The following is an 18,551-nucleotide window of genomic DNA, read 5'->3' as shown; positions in this document are numbered from 1 at the left end:
CATGTGTTGGCTATTAGCAGTCTGAATTTTTCCTTGAATATTTCTGTTTATTTCATCAAATAAAGCTTCATCAAATGTACTGTGATTGCTACAACCACTGTCAATTAACCGTTTGATTTTGGCTTATATTTATTTACCATAAGACCCTTACGCACTAAAAGGAAATTGCTTTCTTTGGGTCCTGCTGTCTGAGGTCTTTTGTTGTTCTCAGGAAAAACATGCTGTCTTTGTTCTCTGTGTTTGAAATTTGGAGAGCTACCATTGGCTGATGAGCTCATGGGTGAGTCACAGTGTTTAGCCAGGTGACCACACCTCCCACAGGTAAAGCAGCATTGTGATTAGTTCTTGGGAGGGCCTTTCCCCTTCCCTTTGTCCTTCCCACTGGCCAGGTAATTTGAGCCACTTGTAGAAGAACTCTGATCAATGCATTCCTCTCTTAGCCTTGCAATGGCTTGTTCAAACTTAATCTCATGTTTGTCATTTAAAAGAGAAATAAATGGTTCAAATTTCTCTCCTAATTCTCTCCTAAGGAAACCCAACTTCTGTTGGTCATTAAGTCCAGTTACTTCAACTTGGCAAATATAGTAATCAAAGAAGTTATATGTTTTTCACAGTCTTTCTTTGAATCAAGTCTGAGCTTTAATTTCTTAAATTAGCATGGTTTGAGACTTAAAGCATGTAAAGCCAAATGAGGTTTGAAGATTATCCAGCATTTCCTTAGCTGTGTTACATTCTGTAACATGGATCAGCTGATCATCTTCAAGGGAATCCCGTTCCGTGCCCGGTACCTGCCGGGCAAAGGGGCGTGTTTGCGGCTGCTGCCGAAGCCAGGCCGCCATCAAGGGTGTGTCCGTGCGCACGTGGCGCGCCAGCGCGCCGTCGTGACGCACAGTAAGGAGGCGGGGCAGCTGAAGGCCATTTAAGGCCACTCCACCAGCCTCCCGCCCTCCTTTGAATTTTGGCGGCGGAGGCCTTGTGGCGGCGGCTGCTGCGCGCCGCGGGGAGCCTTCCGGCCGCGGCGGGCCCTTTGGCCTCCCGCCCTCCTTTGAATTTTGGCGGCGGAGGCCTTGTGGCGGCGGCTGCTGCGCGCCGCGGGGAGCCTTCCGGCCGCGGCGGGCCCTTTGGTGCGCTGGCCTAGCGGGGGCAGCGGCGGCAGCGGGACGCGAGGGGCCTTCGGGCCGCGGCGAGGCTCGGGAGGCCTTTCAGCCGCGGTGAGGCCTCTGATGGGCCGGCCTTGCGGCTGCGACGAGACGCGTGAGGACTTTCAGCCGCAGCGGGGCACGGGTGGCTTTCCAGTTACAGTTTCAGTTTCAGTTACCCCTGAGGAAGAATCTTTAATTCAGAACATGTCAGGCCTAAACAAACTGCACTGCTATGGGGCCACCTTTGATGCTCTTCTGCTCTCTCCTGTTTCTTTCCTTCAAACTATCACCTTCTGATTCCATCATTTATCATAGAAATAATGTTTGGGATTAAGGGAAACACAACAACCTACTTCTAGTTAAATAGTACCCTAGACTTTCTATCATAAACCTGGAATATGTGGAGTAGGGGGAGAGACAATGTTTAAAATTTAATTCTATGCTGATAGTAAAAGAGAGATTGAAAGGCCAAATATGTCTTGCAACCCAGGGCATGTGTGTCTGTGTTTTAAGTATGCAGAGAGAAATGTTTACTTTAGCTGAAGGTGAATCACAGTCAGCATTTTTATGGATTAAATATAATTTGAAAAGAACAGTAGGGGAAAAGGTTATTTTAAGGATTTTCTATTTAAACTAAACAAAATATTTATGCAGGCAGGCTTCTGTGCAGAACATAGAGGCAAGTATTCAGGGAGAGCTCCTGTCTGTTTCTCTAAGCATAGTAATGCAGCAGGTAAAGGGATGATGCATAGACGAAGAGCTGTCTCTCTACTCTTCTATGTATTTAGGTCCAGTTCCACACTTTATGTGGCAATTGACATTGCCGCTTGCTCACTACATGTCTCTCACAATGCTGTAATGGGTGGCAAACCTCCAGTTAGGGCCAGGAGATACTTCTATTGGGGTCCCCTTCCCATTACAGAAAGCAAAATAGGAATAGACTCCTTTTCTTGATACTGAAGTGTATTTTTAGTTTAAACTAAATGTTACTTTTCAGTTACCAATTACCTAGAGAGGTAGTGGGCTATCTGACACTGGGGGCATTCCAGGGGCAGCTGGAGAGGGGATGCTTTTATTAAGGGATGTACTGAGAAGGCCATCCCACTTCCTCACTGTTTTGCAAACCAGGAAAGTTCAGAGAAGGGGTTAGTCAATTAGGGAGAACTTGAGATGAGAGGGCCCCCCCAAAAATTGCCTGCACTCCCACACCCTCCTGCTGCCTGTGGCCGCCACTTCTTTTGCAGAATAACCTAGAAAGATGCTCTGTCATAACGTAGCGGCCATTTGGATTGGAGCAATGCAATGTAATTACAAAGAGCAGAGGCTTTTTGATGAGGGTGGGGGGCAGCTGGAGACAGAAAGGAGGCTGCAGGAGCCAGTAGGGACCCCCAGTTAGTGCTGCAACCTCACCTCCAAAACTACTTCAACTCCAAATGCAAAGGGAACTCATCCCCCCCTTTTTTCACTGTCAAGCTTCTCCCCCCCCCAAATACGTTCTTCAAAACCCAGGTAAAAATATATGAACCTTTCCATCAGTTAAGTCCCATAAACCTCTGTCCTAAGACCCATTTAATCTGTGGTATTCTGAGTAAACACACATAGGATTCTGCTGTATGTGTGCAATCACATGCCCCCTTCCGGGGGAAGAAGTAACGATACACTCGGGGATTTTCTCATAAGTAAGTATGCATAGAATTGGTCCAATTCATATTTCTCTGAGTAAATTATTTAAACATAATGGAATTAATCACGTGCAGGCTGCACATTTGCTTGCATCTTCTCTTTAGCTAGTTTACAAACTGGTCTGTAGATAAGGTGCCCACCTTTTTTACAGGCCTCTAGTCCTGTGCTTTTAAGAGTCATTTGATCTGCAGACATTAGAAGATGACATTGCTTAACTCCATGCCATCTAATAACTGCTGAATACGAACCTGCTATTAAAGGCACAACAACAAGCCAGAAGGATATGTGGGGCCAGGGCCCCCCAAAGGAGTGGGAAGCAGCCCCCAGCAGAGGCTGCTTGAGAAAAGTGTCCCTTCCCAGCTACGCTCGAGGGCTATGGACCTTGCTTGCAGACTGCCCAGTTATGGGGAGACTCATTTTATGATGTGGTTTTTCTTTATTATGCGGTTTTCCGGATCCTATGGACGCACTGGTCCAGGGGACAATTGATGAAGACATACAGTTGGGCAGGGTTATTGGCCCCTTCCCATCATCCCCTACCTCTGCTCTCTCAGTGCCCCCCCCCCCGTATAGTGCCCAAAGTGGCAGTGGGCAAAGTCTACCTGATTCACCATCCGTCATACAAGTGGGGTCAGTCAGTGATGGCTTCATACCAGATAGTCTATGCACAGTGCACTACACTTCATTCAATATAGTGCGCACCTGTGGCAGAGATGCCTTATGGGCAAGTGTGGCAGCTAATCTGCCTGCGTTGCCAGCTGTTACACATGGTGGATTTTGAGCTGCTGAGTTTTGCTTTTTAGGTCAACTATGCAGCAGAGCATTACCTATGGGCTGCTGTATTCTTGCATGGAGCACTTCAGCCCCTTCTTGGAAGGGACAGCCAGGAGACGAGAGGCCCCAGAAGCGGTGGGGCACTATTTTCATGATGTCCAGTTCTCGGGTAGGGCAGACTTTGGGTGCATGTTAGCGCTTGATGGCACAGTTTATAGCGTAGCTATGAACTGGGGAGTTCTTTTGGCAGCTGGGGAAGTGGAGGATCCTGCCCCAGTGTTCACCTTCCAGGGTATTAAAATCGACTTTTGGACCCAGGGCTGTAGGCTGCCTGGGAAAAGCTTGAATTGTTGCAGATCAAGATCCTGAAGTTTTCAGGGGCTGGGAAAGTGTTTGCTTTCTGCCCTTCAGGTATTGGGGGCCTTCTGCGGTGGGGTTTATAGTGCCATAACAGGGATTTCACAGCCTTACCACAGGTTCAGGGTTTTGGCTGCCTTATGCGCCAACCTGCGGTGTGGCCCCCTCCGTTCCTGCAGTGCGTCAATGGTGTTTCAGTTAGAGGAAGGACCGACTCTGCTAGTCCCATACCGCATACTGGGAGATGGAGGAGGGGAGTCAGAGATGGTCAGGGCAGGAGGGGATTCCTGGGAGTTGGGGGATGGCAGGGGCTATGCAAAGCGTGGCCTATTCCTAGGAATCACGTCCTGGAATTCATCACAGATGGTAGGAGTAAAGCTTGTCTGCCAGTGTGTCGCAAGGTAGGCTTGCAGGGGGCCTTTAGGACCATTCACATGTCTTGGGATATGTCATGTGCTGGCCAGCTGGCCCATGCACACCCCCATACCCCTTATCCTCACCCTCCATGTTCACCTGACCCGCCAGGGATTGTTGATCAGGGAGGTGCCCTGTGACCATCATGCTTCAAAGCTCAGCGGTTACATGTAGCACCCCTCACACTTAATTTTGGAGCCTTCCGGATGGGGGGTGGGGGTGTTTGGGGCCAGGTCAGACTTCCCTTCGAGCCATCCTGGGGTCCAAGGTTTGTTTCCAGGCAGACCAGGGGTACAAGAGTCATTCCACATTATTTTACCCTCCCCTGGACTGGACACTTCCCCATGACGGCGACATAGTGTTTTTGGCCGGAAGCTATAGGCCTGGTTGCCTGATATTCAGGGGGAGCGATCTTCCCTCATAAAGTTTCGGTCTAGTGTCGCGATGCCTGGGAGCGGACCCATGGGGGTTTGAGGGCCATGCCCCTCCGGAATTGGGGTTGCCTACCTGGCAGTGGAATTGCCTACCTGGGACGGTCTATTTGGTTTTGTATATGCAGGTGCAGGCCGTTAGGAGGTGGAAGTAGGGGGCGCATGGAATACATTCACCGCAGGGGCGAGTCTGAAGGTCTGGGACCCAACTGTTCACGATTGTTTCTGTTTTTGGCAGGTTGCTGGACGGGGATGGAGCAGACGCGCAGTCTACTCTGCAGCCATGGCATGAGCTCATAGGCTGGCCTTGGGGCCGCAAACGCACATTGGTTCACAGCTGGGCCTCTGATGGTGGGCCATGGTTTGGTGACTGGGTCGACAGAGTATGCGCTGGAATGGTCTCCTACCCATGTCGTTCCAGCAGGTTCTGGGCAGAAGGTTACTGAAGGGCAAGACATGTGAGAACATGCAGTTGAGGCCACAATAGCCTCTGGTCGTCTGCTATGGTCAGACAGGAAGGGCAAGGCCCTCAGTGGCAGGCATGTGAGGACATGCAGCTGAGGCCTTGGTAGCCTCGGGTCGTCTGCTGTGGTCAGACATGGAGGGCAAGGCCCTCAGTGGCAGGCATGTGAGGACATGCAGTTGAGGCCACGGTAGCCTTGGGTCGTCTGCTGTGGTCAGACATGGAGGGCAAGGCCCTCAGTGGCAGGCATGTGAGGACATGCAGTCGAGGCCTCGGTAGCCTTGGGTTGTCTGCTGTGGTCGGACATGGAGGGCAAGGCACTCAGTGGCAGACATGCTTGGACATGCAGTTCGGGAGGCAACGATGCCATCCTCCTGAGGGACCTGCAGAGGGGTCTGCATGAGATTCTTATCGGGTGTGGGGTAAAGGGAGACTAAGCAGAGGCTTGTCCCCCTTTTGTGGCAAAGAAGTGCGGGAAAAGGTTTAAAGGGAAAGGGCAGCTAGGTGACACCTTTAGGCACCTTTGGGGGCGATTGGCGGTCCGGGGGCCTGCAGCTCAGGGCTATACGGCCCGGGGGGCAGAACACGGGCCGCCTTTGGGGCCAACGTGCCTCATCCGCTCGGAGTTTCACGGCTCCGGGGGGCGGTGATGCGGGTTGGACCCCCTACACATCTTCTGGGTGTGGCCTGAGCTGGGGGTCTGGCACAGGGCAGCCCCGGGCTCAGGCAAGGTTTGATCGCCCTATGGCTGCAAGCAGGCTTTGCCTGGATCATCAGAATGCTCCCGCACTTGATTTCCCCTCTGCAGGTTCATTATTCCAATTGATTCCGTTTAATAAAGTGGCCCATGATTTAACCCAATGAATGGTGTTTGTGTTTTATTTCGGCAATAGGCCGCAATCCCGTTCCGTGCCCGGTACCTGCCGGGCAAAGGGGCGTGTTTGCGGCTGCTGCCGAAGCCAGGCCGCCATCAAGGGTGTGTCCGTGCGCACGTGGCACGCCAGCGCGCCGTCGTGACGCACAGTAAGGAGGCGGGGCAGCTGAAGGCCATTTAAGGCCACTCCACCAGCCTCCCGCCCTCCTTTGAATTTTGGCGGCGACCGCCCGACCCTCCCTCTACTGCAGTGTGATTCATTTGGTCGCTACGGGGCCGACTAGGAATTTTTGGCCTGCCTGCCTCGCTTTGCTGGCAGGTTTCTTTTGCCTACTCCACACTGTGGTTGGGGGGACGGGTCAAGGGTTAGCACGGGTGCCTTTGGGGTTAATAGGCTGATTGGTGTGTTTTTAGCTTCAATATGTCAACGGTCACTTGTGGCAAAGAAGTGCGGGAAAAGGTTTAAAGGGAAAGGGCAGCTAGGTGACACCTTTAGGCACCTTTGGGGGCGATTGGCGGTCCGGGGGCCTGCAGCTCAGGGCTATACGGCCCGGGGGGCAGAACACGGGCCGCCTTTGGGGCCAACGTGCCTCATCCGCTCGGAGTTTCACGGCTCCGGGGGGCGGTGATGCGGGTTGGACCCCCTACACATCTTCTGGGTGTGGCCTGAGCTGGGGGTCTGGCACAGGGCAGCCCCGGGCTCAGGCAAGGTTTGATCGCCCTATGGCTGCAAGCAGGCTTTGCCTGGATCATCAGAATGCTCCCGCACTTGATTTCCCCTCTGCAGGTTCATTATTCCAATTGATTCCGTTTAATAAAGTGGCCCATGATTTAACCCAATGAATGGTGTTTGTGTTTTATTTCGGCAATAGGCCGCAATCAAAAATAATGGCTTTTGCAATTGCATTTTTCTTTTTCCAGTCCCTTATCTTCGGGGCATCTTCCTGTGGCTCTGGTTTTTCAACACAGGAAAAACTTTGTCTACTTCTAGAGCAATCCTCACTCTACTTCTCCATTGTTGATAGTTAAGGGCACTTAATTTTGGCAGCCTTCTGGTAAAGGCTTTATTGTCTTGCAAATACATTCTTCCTTGCTGGTCTGAGAAGAGCTTTGGTTTGCAAATTAACTCAGAAAAACAGCAGCCAAAAATCTCTTTTTAAAACTAGTGTCATACAGAGCAAAGGGGGAAACAAGCAAGCCAAAAATACACAAAATAAAAACACCAAAACTCTGGTTTAATTCCCAGCTTACTCTGGGCCACATGACCTGTTTGGTTTAAATGAAATAGGAACAGTTTGTAGTCTTACTTCATAGCAAAGTATATATACAACAGTGGAACTGAGAATAACCAGTCCTACCTTCCTTTCTCATGCACACTAGTTAAATTGAAATAAACAACAGTCTTCTTAGGTAAAAAGTATAAAGAATTACACACGACCTTTCATATGTTCAGGAAACATAGGCTCTAGTTTGGATATAAAAATAGAAGTCTTAGTCCACAGTAAGGATCATCTTGGAAGAGAAGCATATGTATGCTTCTCACTCCCTCAACCCACCCATTGGTCTCCACTGCAGGAAAATATGGATTAAGGTGTCAAAAAGAAGTACAGCCCTCATTCTGTATGTCATATATTCTCTAATCTCCTGCGACGTGTGGACAAAGAAAGCACCGCTTAGGTATAGAGGACTCCTTTCCCCTTTCCCCCCGCTCTCTTTCATTTTGGAATGATGGAGGTAAATAATGAAGGGAAATGAAAACTGAAATAACATATCTTGAAGAGTAGTTATGAAATGTTTTAGAAGCTCAAGAGAGAACTGTACTGTTCAGACAGATGCTGACGAAGAACTAAGCAAAGAGTCTTGGCCCCACACTTGAGACATAGAGTGATATAGGGTTTCCCCAGCCAGTGCCAGAAAGTTTTTTTTTTTGCTCTAAAGGATTCCAAAATGCTGCTCTGTGGGCACAACTCTCATATGTGTGACTGCACAGAGAATATGAAGAACATGTAGTATATTCAAAAATCATGACAATAAAAAAAATATATCATGGGCATGGTATGAAAGTACATGAAGCCGTTACTTTGCTGAAGTTTGGGTTAGTGCCTAAATGGGTGACCACCTGGAAATGACATGTATGCTGCCTTGAAAACCATGACATAAGAAAGGTAGGTTATAAATGTAAGAAAATAAAATTATAGAATAGTAGAGTTTGAAGGGGCCCATAAGGCCATTGAGTCCAACCCTCTGCTCAATGCAGCAATGAAACTTAAAGCATACCCAACAGGAGGCTTTCCAGCTGCCTCTTGAATGCCTCCAGTGTTGGAGAGCCCACCACCTCCCCAGGTAATTGGTTTCATTGTCATACCACTCTAACAGTTAGGATGTTTTTCCTGATGTTCTGGGGAAATCTGCTTCCCATAACTTGAGCTCATTATTCCGTGTCCTGCACTCTAAACAACTGAGAAGAGATCTTGGTCCTCCTGTGTATGACAAACCTTCAAGTACTTGAACAGAGCTATCATATTTTCCCTCAGTCTTCTCTTCTCAAGGCTAAACATGCCCAGTTCTTTCAGTCTTTCCTCATAGGGCTTTCTTTCCAGTCCCCTATCATCCTTGTTGCCCACCTCTGAACCTGTTCCAGTTTGTCTGCATCCTTCCAGAACTGGATGCAATTCTCAAGATGAGACCTAACCAGCGCTGGAGAGAGGGAAGCTTGTACTTCACACCATTCAGAAACTATACTTCTTTTTATGTAGCTTAAAATAGCATTTGCCTTTTTTTAAGCCACATTGCACTAAATAAAAACTGTAATAAATTGTTACACAGTAAAAACTGTAACAAACTGTTGAAACAAATGTACTGCCTTCAAGTCAATTCTGACTTATGGCAGCCCTATGAATAGGATTTTCATGAGGCTGAGAGGTAGTGACTGGCCCAGGGTCACCCAGTGAGCTTCATGGCTATGTGGGGATTTGAACCCTGGTCCCCCAGGTCCCTGGTTTAAGTTCTACTGAAAAGTATGGGGTAAGCACAAGGAAGACACTTTAGGGACATTATTTGAGAACTTCAACATATGTAATTCTACTCACAGTCTTAGGAACAGTAATTATATGCAACTTTGAAACTGTGATGGGTTAGGGACTAAACAACAATTTAAGCCAACATTAAATTTTCCATGCTTCCAGTTTTATATGATAGCACAGAAGCAGAAGAGTAGTAACCACTGCTGCATAGTTTTATAGCAAAACAGGATACACTTAGTGGTCCCAGAATGAGGTTTTCTGATGGCCAGATTTTTTCCTCTGTAAACTGCCACATCTGTGATGAATCTGCCATTCTTCTAATCTATCATATGGACTACTAGACAGTTATGAGACATGTATGCCATTTGATTTGCATGGAACTGAATTATTATATGCTCACCTGTATTTTTAATTATATACTTTACAATGTGCATGCTTACTCACAGCAGCAGCAGCTGACAAAAGGTAGTAATCATGTAGATCTAAGGAATGTGGGTTTAAAAATGAATTTACACCAAAGAATCTGTTGGAGAAGCACAGAACTAATTAAAACATTATAGATAACATACCTCCATGTATCTTTTAGCCTTTCTATTAAAATAAGTCTCTTTTTTCCAAGCGTTTAAGATAATCTTCTGTAATGTACAATCAAAGACTTTTCCTAGCCTCTTCGCTGCCCCTGGATAAACAACATAAATTGAAAAGCAAGGACCTTATTAACAAGTAATAATTACCATTAATTACCATTTGGCTCAGGCAAAGAAGCTGGTTTAATAAGAAGTCTATGCTGGTTGAACTGAAATGATTCTCAAGGCTGGTTCACACAGTGATCTAAAGCAGGGGTCTCCAATCTTTTTGGGTCTGTGGGCACATTTGGAAAACTCAGAAACCATTGTAGGAACCATAAAATATCCATTTCACACACATTCAAAAACAAATAAAACACATACAAAATAGCATGTCACACCTCCCCCAAAAAAGGCAACCAAAAAACAAACAAGCCACCAAATAAACCTAATGAAAAAAATTAGAAAGAGCAGGGGCCCTTGGCAGCCCCCAAGAGGGATGTCTGAGGGCACCCCCACAGGCATATTAGGAACCCCAGATCTAAGCTATGGTTTAGATTATCATGAGTCAGTGACCTTGGGCTCATGATCTCCCTCCCTTTCATGCCTTTGTGTGAGAAGAGAGTGAAAGTTTCCACTTTGGACTAAATCAGTTTCATGTTGCATACGAAACTAGGAACTGTGATTTATTCTAACACTAGTTAGCTAACAAATCAGGATTATAAAAAAACAGTTTGGTTCTGTTTTGTTTTAATTAACTAGCATGGTTAATTTGATCATCTGAACAAGGCCTCAAAGTATGTTGATGAAAAAATGGATGAGAATAATTGGATATTCTTTCCATTTTTAACAAAATGAATTTGGATTTATAGCAATGTACCTACTATGTTAATACCCATGAATGTAAAAAAAGTTCTTCAAGGGTATATATCTGTGGTATCTCACTCCATGTATGTTTTATCTTATTTACTATAACTGCAGATACTTGTTGGGGAGATGTTCTGCTTTACATACTGATAGTTTGTATATATTTTTTGAATATTCGTATTATTCAGCTGTTCTGGAGAGATATACTTTGATTTATATATGGCACCACCGAAGTGGAGGCAGGTGGCCAACCTTTTGGCCTCAGGGCTCCATTCATCCTTGGCCAACCCTCCAGGGTCCACATGCCAGCAATGGATATGGCCACTCTGAACTCCATATGCACATTGCATATTTTTGTAGGCACACCTCATACACACAGGATACACATGCACACTTACAGAACATACACACACACAACCACACAGCACCCCTTCTCAGCTGATCCATGCAGATCAGCTAAAGAAGTTTAGTGCCTTCTGCTCTTCAGATGATTGATCTGATGAGTGGGGGCAATTTTCATCCCCATGCTGGTCTAAATGGAAAGGTTTATACCCCTATGCTGAGACCACCCTGACTGAGATGAAGATTACCAGAGCTTGGAAAAGTTACTTTTTTGAACTACAACTCCCATCAGCCCCAGCCAGCATGGCCACTGGATTGGGCTGATGGGAGTTGTAGTTCAAAAAAGTAACTTCTCCAAACTCTGAAGATTACCCTCCCCAATCAGATGAACAATCTAATAAATTAGGAGGCAGTGGTTTGTATTCCCCTTATGGCACTAGGTTTAAACCCTTCCACCCAGCCCAGCACCCAGATGGGGATGAAAACTGCCTCTTCAAATAAAGAGTATAAAGTACTCTGGAAGGGAAAAGTGGCCACACAAACAACATGGAGATGTGGCTGCAGTCACTGTAAAGACTCTCCCTGATATTGCAGCCTTATTAAAAATGGTGCTGAGGCTTGGACCTCCATTCAACTCTACAGAGTCTCAGTGTTGTTCTTGCCAGCAGCTCACCACCACTGTTTTAGGCCCTTGTTTTGCTATGTTGAAAATGATATTGACAAAGTACAGGGGATGGATACTTTTTGACCCAGTGGGCCAGATTGTTATCTGTCGCCACACCTGCAGACTAATTTTGATAGATGGGAGAGGCAAACCACCTGTCAATCACCTGGCATCATTATGTCATAATATGATTGACAGGTGGGTTGTACTCTCTACATGTCAAAATCTCTTGCACAATGCTTAAGAACATAAGAACATAAGAAGAGCCTGCTGGATCAGGCCAGTGGCCCATCTAGTCCAGCATCCTGTTCTTACAGTGGCCAACCAGGTGCCTGGGGGAAGCCCGCAAGCAGGACCCGAGTGCAAGAACACTCTCCCCTCCTGAGGCTTCCGGCAACTGGTTTTCAGAAGCATGCTGCCTCTGACTAGGGTGGCAGAGCACAGCCATCATGGCTAGTAGCCATTGATAGCCCTGTCCTCCATGAATTTGTCTAATCTTCTTTTAAAGCCATCCAAGCTGGTGGCCATTACTGCATCTTGTGGGAGCAAATTCCATAGTCTAACTATGCGCTGAGTAAAGAAGTACTTCCTTTTGTCTGTCCTGAATCTTCCAACATTCAGCTTCTTTGAATGTCCATGAGTTCTAGTATTATGAGAGAGGGAGAAGAACTTTTCTCTATCCACTTTCTCAATGCCATGCATAATTTTATACACTTCTATCATGTCTCCTCTGACCCGCCTTTTCTCTAAACTAAAAAGCCCCAAATGCTGCAACTTTTCCTCATAAGGGAGTTGCTCCATCCCCTTGATCATCATGGTTACCCTCTTCTGAACCTTTTCCAACTCTATAATATCCTTTTTGAGATGAGGCGACCAGAACTGTACACAGTATTCCAAATGCAGCCGCACCATAGATTTATACAACGGCATTATGATATCGGCTGTTTTATTTTCAATACCTTTCCTAATTATCCCTAGCATGGAATTTGCCTTTTTCACAGCTGCCGCACACTGGGTCGACATTTTCATCGTGCTGTCCACTACAACCCCGAGGTCTCTCTCCTGGTTGGTCACCGCCAGTTCAGACCCCATGAGCGTATATGTGAAATTCAGATTTTTTTGCTCCAATATGCATAATTTTACACTTGTTTATATTGAATTGCATTTGCCATTTTTCCGCCCATTCACTCAGTTTGGAGAGGTCTTTTTGGAGCTCTTTGCAATCCCTTTTTGTTTTAACAACCCTGAACAATTTAGTGTCGTCAACAAACTTGGCCACTTCACTGCTCACTCCTAATTCTAGGTCATTAATGAACAAGTTGAAAAGTACAGGTCCCAATACCGATCCTTGAGGGACTCCACTTTCTACAGCCCTCCATTGGGAGAACTGTCCGTTGATTCCTACTCTCTGCTTTCTGCTTCTTAACCAATTCCTTATCCACAAGAGGACCTCTCCTCTTATTCCATGACTGCTAAGCTTCCTCAGAAGCCTTTGGTGAGGTACCTTGTCAAACGCTTTTTGAAAGTCTAAGTACACTATGTCCACTGGATCACCTCTATCTATATGCTTGTTGACACTCTCAAAGAATTCTAATAGGTTACTGAGACAGGACTTTCCCTTGCAGAAGCCATGCTGGCTCTGCTTCAGCAAGGCTTGTTCTTCTATGTGCTTAGTTAATCTAGCTTTAATAATACTTTCTACCAGTTTTCCAGGGACAGAAGTTAAGCTAACTGGCCTGTAATTTCCGGGATCCCCTCTGGATCCCTTTTTGAAGATTGGCGTTACATTTGCCACTTTCCAGTCCTCAGGCACGGAGGAGGACCCAAGGGACAAGTTACATATTTTAGTTAGCAGATCAGCAATTTCACCTTTGAGTTCTTTGAGAACTCTCGGGTGGATGCCATCCGGGCCCGGTGATTTGTCAGTTTTTATATTGTCCATTAAGCTTAGAACTTCCTCTCTCGTTACCACTATTTGTCTCAGTTCCTCAGAATCCCTTCCTGCAAATGTTAGTTCAGGTTCAGGGATCTGCCCTATATCTTCCACTGTGAAGACAGATGCAAAGAATTCATTTAGCTTCTCTGCAATCTCCTTATCGTTCTTTAGGACACCTTTGACTCCCTTATCATCCAAGGGTCCAATTGTCTCCCTAGATGGTCTCCTGCTTTGAATGTATTTATAGAATTTTTTGTCGTTGGTTTTTATGTTCTTAGCAATGTGCTCCTCAAATTCTTTTTTAGCATCCCTTATTGTCTTCTTGCATTTCTTTTGCCAGAGTTTGTGTTCTTTTTTATTTTCTTCATTCGGACAAGACTTCCATTTTCTGAAGGAAGACTTTTTGCCTCTAAGAGCTTCCTTGACTTTGCTCGTTAACCATGCTGGCATCTTCTTGGCCCTGGCGGTACCTTTTCTGATCTGCGGTATGCACTCCAGTTGAGCTTCTAATATAGTGTTTTTAAACAACTTCCAAGCATTTTCGAGTGATGTGACCCTCTGGACTTTGTTTTTCAGCTTTCTTTTTACCAATCCCCTCATTTTTGTGAAGTTTCCTCTTTTGAAGTCAAATGTGACCGTGTTGGATTTTCTTGGCAATTGGCCAGTTACATGTATGTTTAATTTAATAGCACTGTGGTCACTGCTCCCAATCGGTTCAACAACACTTACATCTCGCATCAGGTCCCGGTCCCCACTGAGGATTAAGTCCAGGGTTGCCATCCCTCTGGTCGGTTCCATGACCAACTGGTCTAGGGAATAGTCATTTAGAATATCTAGAAACTTTGCTTCTTTGTCATGACTTCTTTGTCATGACTGGAACACATATGCAGCCAGTCTATGTCCGGGTAGTTGAAGTCACCCATTCTTCTCAGGTGCCAGACAGCCAGCTGGTTGGTAAAGACTTTGTGAACTTCAGGGCAAGAAGGTTTGGAATCCCTGCTACATCAAAGGTTCCCCACCTGATATAGTAGATTTAGACCTGATGCTAGTCTTATTGACTGCTGCCAAAGATTTACATTGACATTAGGGAGTGGGGGGAAGCACCATCACAAACAATGGTTTAGGAAGATTTGGGATGTAGCATTGATTACTATACTTATATACACTTAACTTGAGAGTCCCTACTGAACACAATTGAGCTCACTTCTGAGTGGGCATGTATAGGATTGCATGGTTATTTCTTTAAAAGTTATTTTAAAAATCAGAATTACAGATTTATTACCATATACTGCAACTAACAAATTCTGAGACAACATATAATGGTGTGTTGATTTTTCTCTATTGTAAATATTTCTTTATTTTAAAAATTAATTTTAAAAACACAGGAAGAAATTTATTAAGTTATAAGATTACCCACCATGAAGTCCCAGTGAGGGTTACAACAAAGAAAATACAGGTTTTGGAGGGCAGAGCTTGACTGCTTGTAAGACGGCATAAAATGGGAACTCCTTGGCCTGACTGCAAAATTTTCCCCAGAAAACATAGCGGACGATCAGATACAAAAACTAAAAACTACCTCTCCAGATGGGGTATGCTGCCAGGGATATGGGAAAACAAAAGGCTAGCCCAACCTGCTATTTTAAGCCTCAGGGGAAGGAGATAAACTCAAGGCCTGGGCAGCAAGTTAATACAACCCAGATGGCACTGGCACCTTCTAAAAATAACAGAGGGGAGCATATGGCAACACAATAGTAACAACCATGTGACTAATACAACTGCTATAATGTATAGAAAATGCCATTTTCAAATAGAAAAAAACACTACAATTTAAAAAGATGTAACACCATTCTGGAGAGCCAGTGTGGTGTAGTGGTTAAGGTGCAGTCCTATGCATGTCAATTCAGAAGTCCTACTGAGTTCAATGGGACTTGCTCTCAAGTGAGTACACAGAGCATAGCCTGAACTTGTCCAACCATCCAAATAAAGACTATATTCTGGTCTTCAATCAGAATGGATAGCAGAATACACATATAAGTAAGTAGCAGGAGTGGCCAGACATGCATTCACCCAGCTCATACTTATATGCCATCTGTGGTCCTGGCTGTAGTGGCAGGACCTGCCTTGGTCATCCATGCTCTAGTTACCTCCAAACTACTGCAATACACATTATGTAGAGCTACCTCTTAAGACAGCTTGGCAACTTCAATTGGTGCAAAATGCTGCAAGAATGCTAATGGAGGCCAGAAGATCTGAACATGTGATGCCACTTTTGCTCCAGGGGCACTAGCTGTCAGTGCATTTCCAAGCTCAGTTGAAAGTGCTGGTACTAACCTTTACGGCTCTCGGTGGTTTGGGGCTGGAAACCCTGCCTGTAATCTAAGATCTGCATCTTGAGGTTCTACTTGTGTGCTTGCCAGTGAAATCAATTAGATTGGTGAGCACCCAAGACAGGGTCTTCTTGGCAGTGGCCCCACAGTTGTGGAACTTTATTCCAGTTAACATTCATTTGTTCTCTTTAATTCTGGCATTCAATAAGGCCTTAAAAACTTATTTTGGTGATCTAATTCAATATATCTTATGTGCTTATTTGTCTGTATCCACTCAGAGCTTCATATTCTGCCTGAGGTTCTACAGATTTTATTTCTCTCTGTATATTACTTTGTGAGAGCCTAGCCTTGAAAAGTGAATGATAAATAACTTGAAGAAATGAATAAATAAATAATAGTTTGTTAAGATTTCTTATTTTAGTCAACAGGCATATCTGGATAACTATTTTGCATGGGGGGGCAGGAGGATCAAACTGCAAATTTAAGTATATTTATTTATGCATTAGATTCAATAGAATAAACAAACTGACTATAATCAGGCTCTTGATTTAAACAAAGACCCTTAGCTTGTTTGGGGGCTCATAAAAACTCTTAACAACTGAGTATTTATACAGATAACTCAATAAGACTCATATATATATATATATATGAGCCATGTTTAGTTCAACAGATAACCATTAAACAAATTCTAATGTTGATATTTAAAACAGACCCATAAAGTAATGGGGCATACAAATAAATTTGTCATGTTGCTCACTAAACCAAGCACTTGTGTTTTTTAAAGAAGCATATTCTTTTTCTGTTAAGAAACTCAGTATGTCATTTTGCCTTTTAAAAGTAAAGATAATAGGTTGGATCTGGCTTGTGCTCAGTGGAGTTCTGCTCTCACTAGAGGAAGGGGAGAGAAAATGGTCATTTTTGTCAATTCCTTTTTCTTCCTGCAATTCCCTGAAAAGCTGCTCAGGAAGGTTAGGGGAATCTCCTGAACAGCATAGGACATGGTGCCAGGGGCTGCAGAGGGAAGAGGGAATCTGTGAAAATTGCCACATAGACATACTCTTTCCATTGCAGGGATCTTTCACCAGATTCTGGTTCCCTGTGCAAATAGAAAACCCTCCATTCATAGATAGGCAAATCAGGATAAAACACAATGGCCATGTTCAGACATAAATTTAAACCATGGTTTACTACTACATGAGCAAACCTAGCCTCTTCCAGCTTTACATAATCAACCCTCCCATTATCTCCTACAATGTAGCAGGGAGGAGAAGTTTGGAAGGTTTTACTTTTACTTAACTGTAGCTTCTAATTTTACTAAACTGGCAAACTGTGGTGAACACTAGCTATTGTTTGTTTTGAAACAAATCACTTTCAAAGCTGGCTTATTGAAACTAACCATAGTTAGCGTAAACCATGGTTTGTTGGTTTAGACAAAAAATAAGCACAATAAAGCAAAAGAAAAAACCAGCGGCGTCACTAGCAGGAGTGCGGGGGGGTGCGGACCTCAGGTGCGCACCCTCCCAGGGGCATGGATGAGGTGACCGGGCTTGAGTGCATGCACGCGGGCACTTGAGGCCAGCCACCCCGTCCATGCCCCTGGGAGGGCACGCATCGGAGGGGCCCCCAGCCGGAGAAGGCCTGGGAATGCCAGCACGCCTCCCTCGCCCCGCAGACGCTGCTCCCAGTCTCGCCCGCCTGCCCACCTCCGAGGAGGAGTTGGAGCAGCCTTGCCGGGCAATGGCGTGGGGTGGCTCTGGGTGTCACCCCCCTCATGGTGACACCTGGGTGCGGGCCGCACCCTCCGCACCCCGGTAGTGACGCCCCTGGAAAAAACTTCCAAATTCCTCCTTCCAGCAGTGCACGAGGACAAGAGGGGAGAACACAAGCCCAGGAAAACGCTATGATTGTTCATTTAGTCCTAAATTATAGTTTAGCACTACATTCAAATACAGCCACTAAACTCCATCAGACTGAGCTCTGAACAGCTATTAGTTAAGTTCAAAAATTAAGTGCTTTAGCAAAGATCAAACACTGTCTAATATAAAAAACTGACAATGTTGCTTGATACAAGTCCCATCTTCAGTCTTGGTTTGATGTTGAGCGTAGGTCAATGATTTTGGGACCTTCTAGTGTAGGGACTTGAGCAAATAAAACCAGCTATAGAGGGACAAATTCCAATGTCAAAATGGTCTCACATTTTGCAAATGTTTAATGGTACTCTTTAAGACATCCAAGCAGCGCCTGTTACCAAATTGGCCATGTCAGCAATAAAAAGACTTACGTTCATGTTGTTTTTTGCGAAGCTGCACCCAAGTCTTCCACTTGTTTAATATTAATTTTAATATTTTGTTTTCATGGAAGTGTCTTGCAAAAGACAACTTTTTCTGTAGGAGTTCCCTAGCAATTTTCTTCATAGAACAATACTCTATCCAGGCACTGCAATTATTAAACCACAAAAAACAATATATTAATGAAGTTTTTACCAGAATGAAAGAAAATGGGGGGAAATAATTTCATAGGAAGTATATGGAAAAGCTATTCATCAATATATGTATTCTTTCAAATAAAATGCATTTATTACTTTGCCAAGAAGATGTATTTTTCTTTCTGCCACTTTATCTTACAATATCATGACTAGCCAGTATGTGACTATTATCTTTCACAAAATGCTCCTTGCCCAGGCTGAGC

General features: G+C 45.1%; 1 protein-coding gene across 2 annotated transcripts in view; it reads right to left on the bottom strand.

Moving 5' to 3' along the window:
* The window catches only part of FBXL13 (F-box and leucine rich repeat protein 13), a 177,871-nt gene that overhangs the window by 134,482 nt on the left and 24,838 nt on the right, over positions 1-18,551 (bottom strand). For both annotated transcript variants that reach the window (XM_061582083.1, XM_061582084.1), the window contains 2 exons: positions 18,145-18,299; positions 9,731-9,840 (listed from right to left, as the gene is read on the bottom strand). In XM_061582083.1, coding sequence (XP_061438067.1) covers positions 9,731-9,840; positions 18,145-18,299 — 265 coding nt within the window. The remainder of the gene's footprint in view (positions 1-9,730; positions 9,841-18,144; positions 18,300-18,551) is intronic.

Source organism: Rhineura floridana, chromosome 8 (genome assembly GCF_030035675.1).
Source record: "Rhineura floridana isolate rRhiFlo1 chromosome 8, rRhiFlo1.hap2, whole genome shotgun sequence".
Lineage (NCBI taxonomy): Eukaryota > Metazoa > Chordata > Lepidosauria > Squamata > Rhineuridae > Rhineura > Rhineura floridana.
This window is presented reverse-complemented; position numbering and strand designations above follow the sequence as displayed.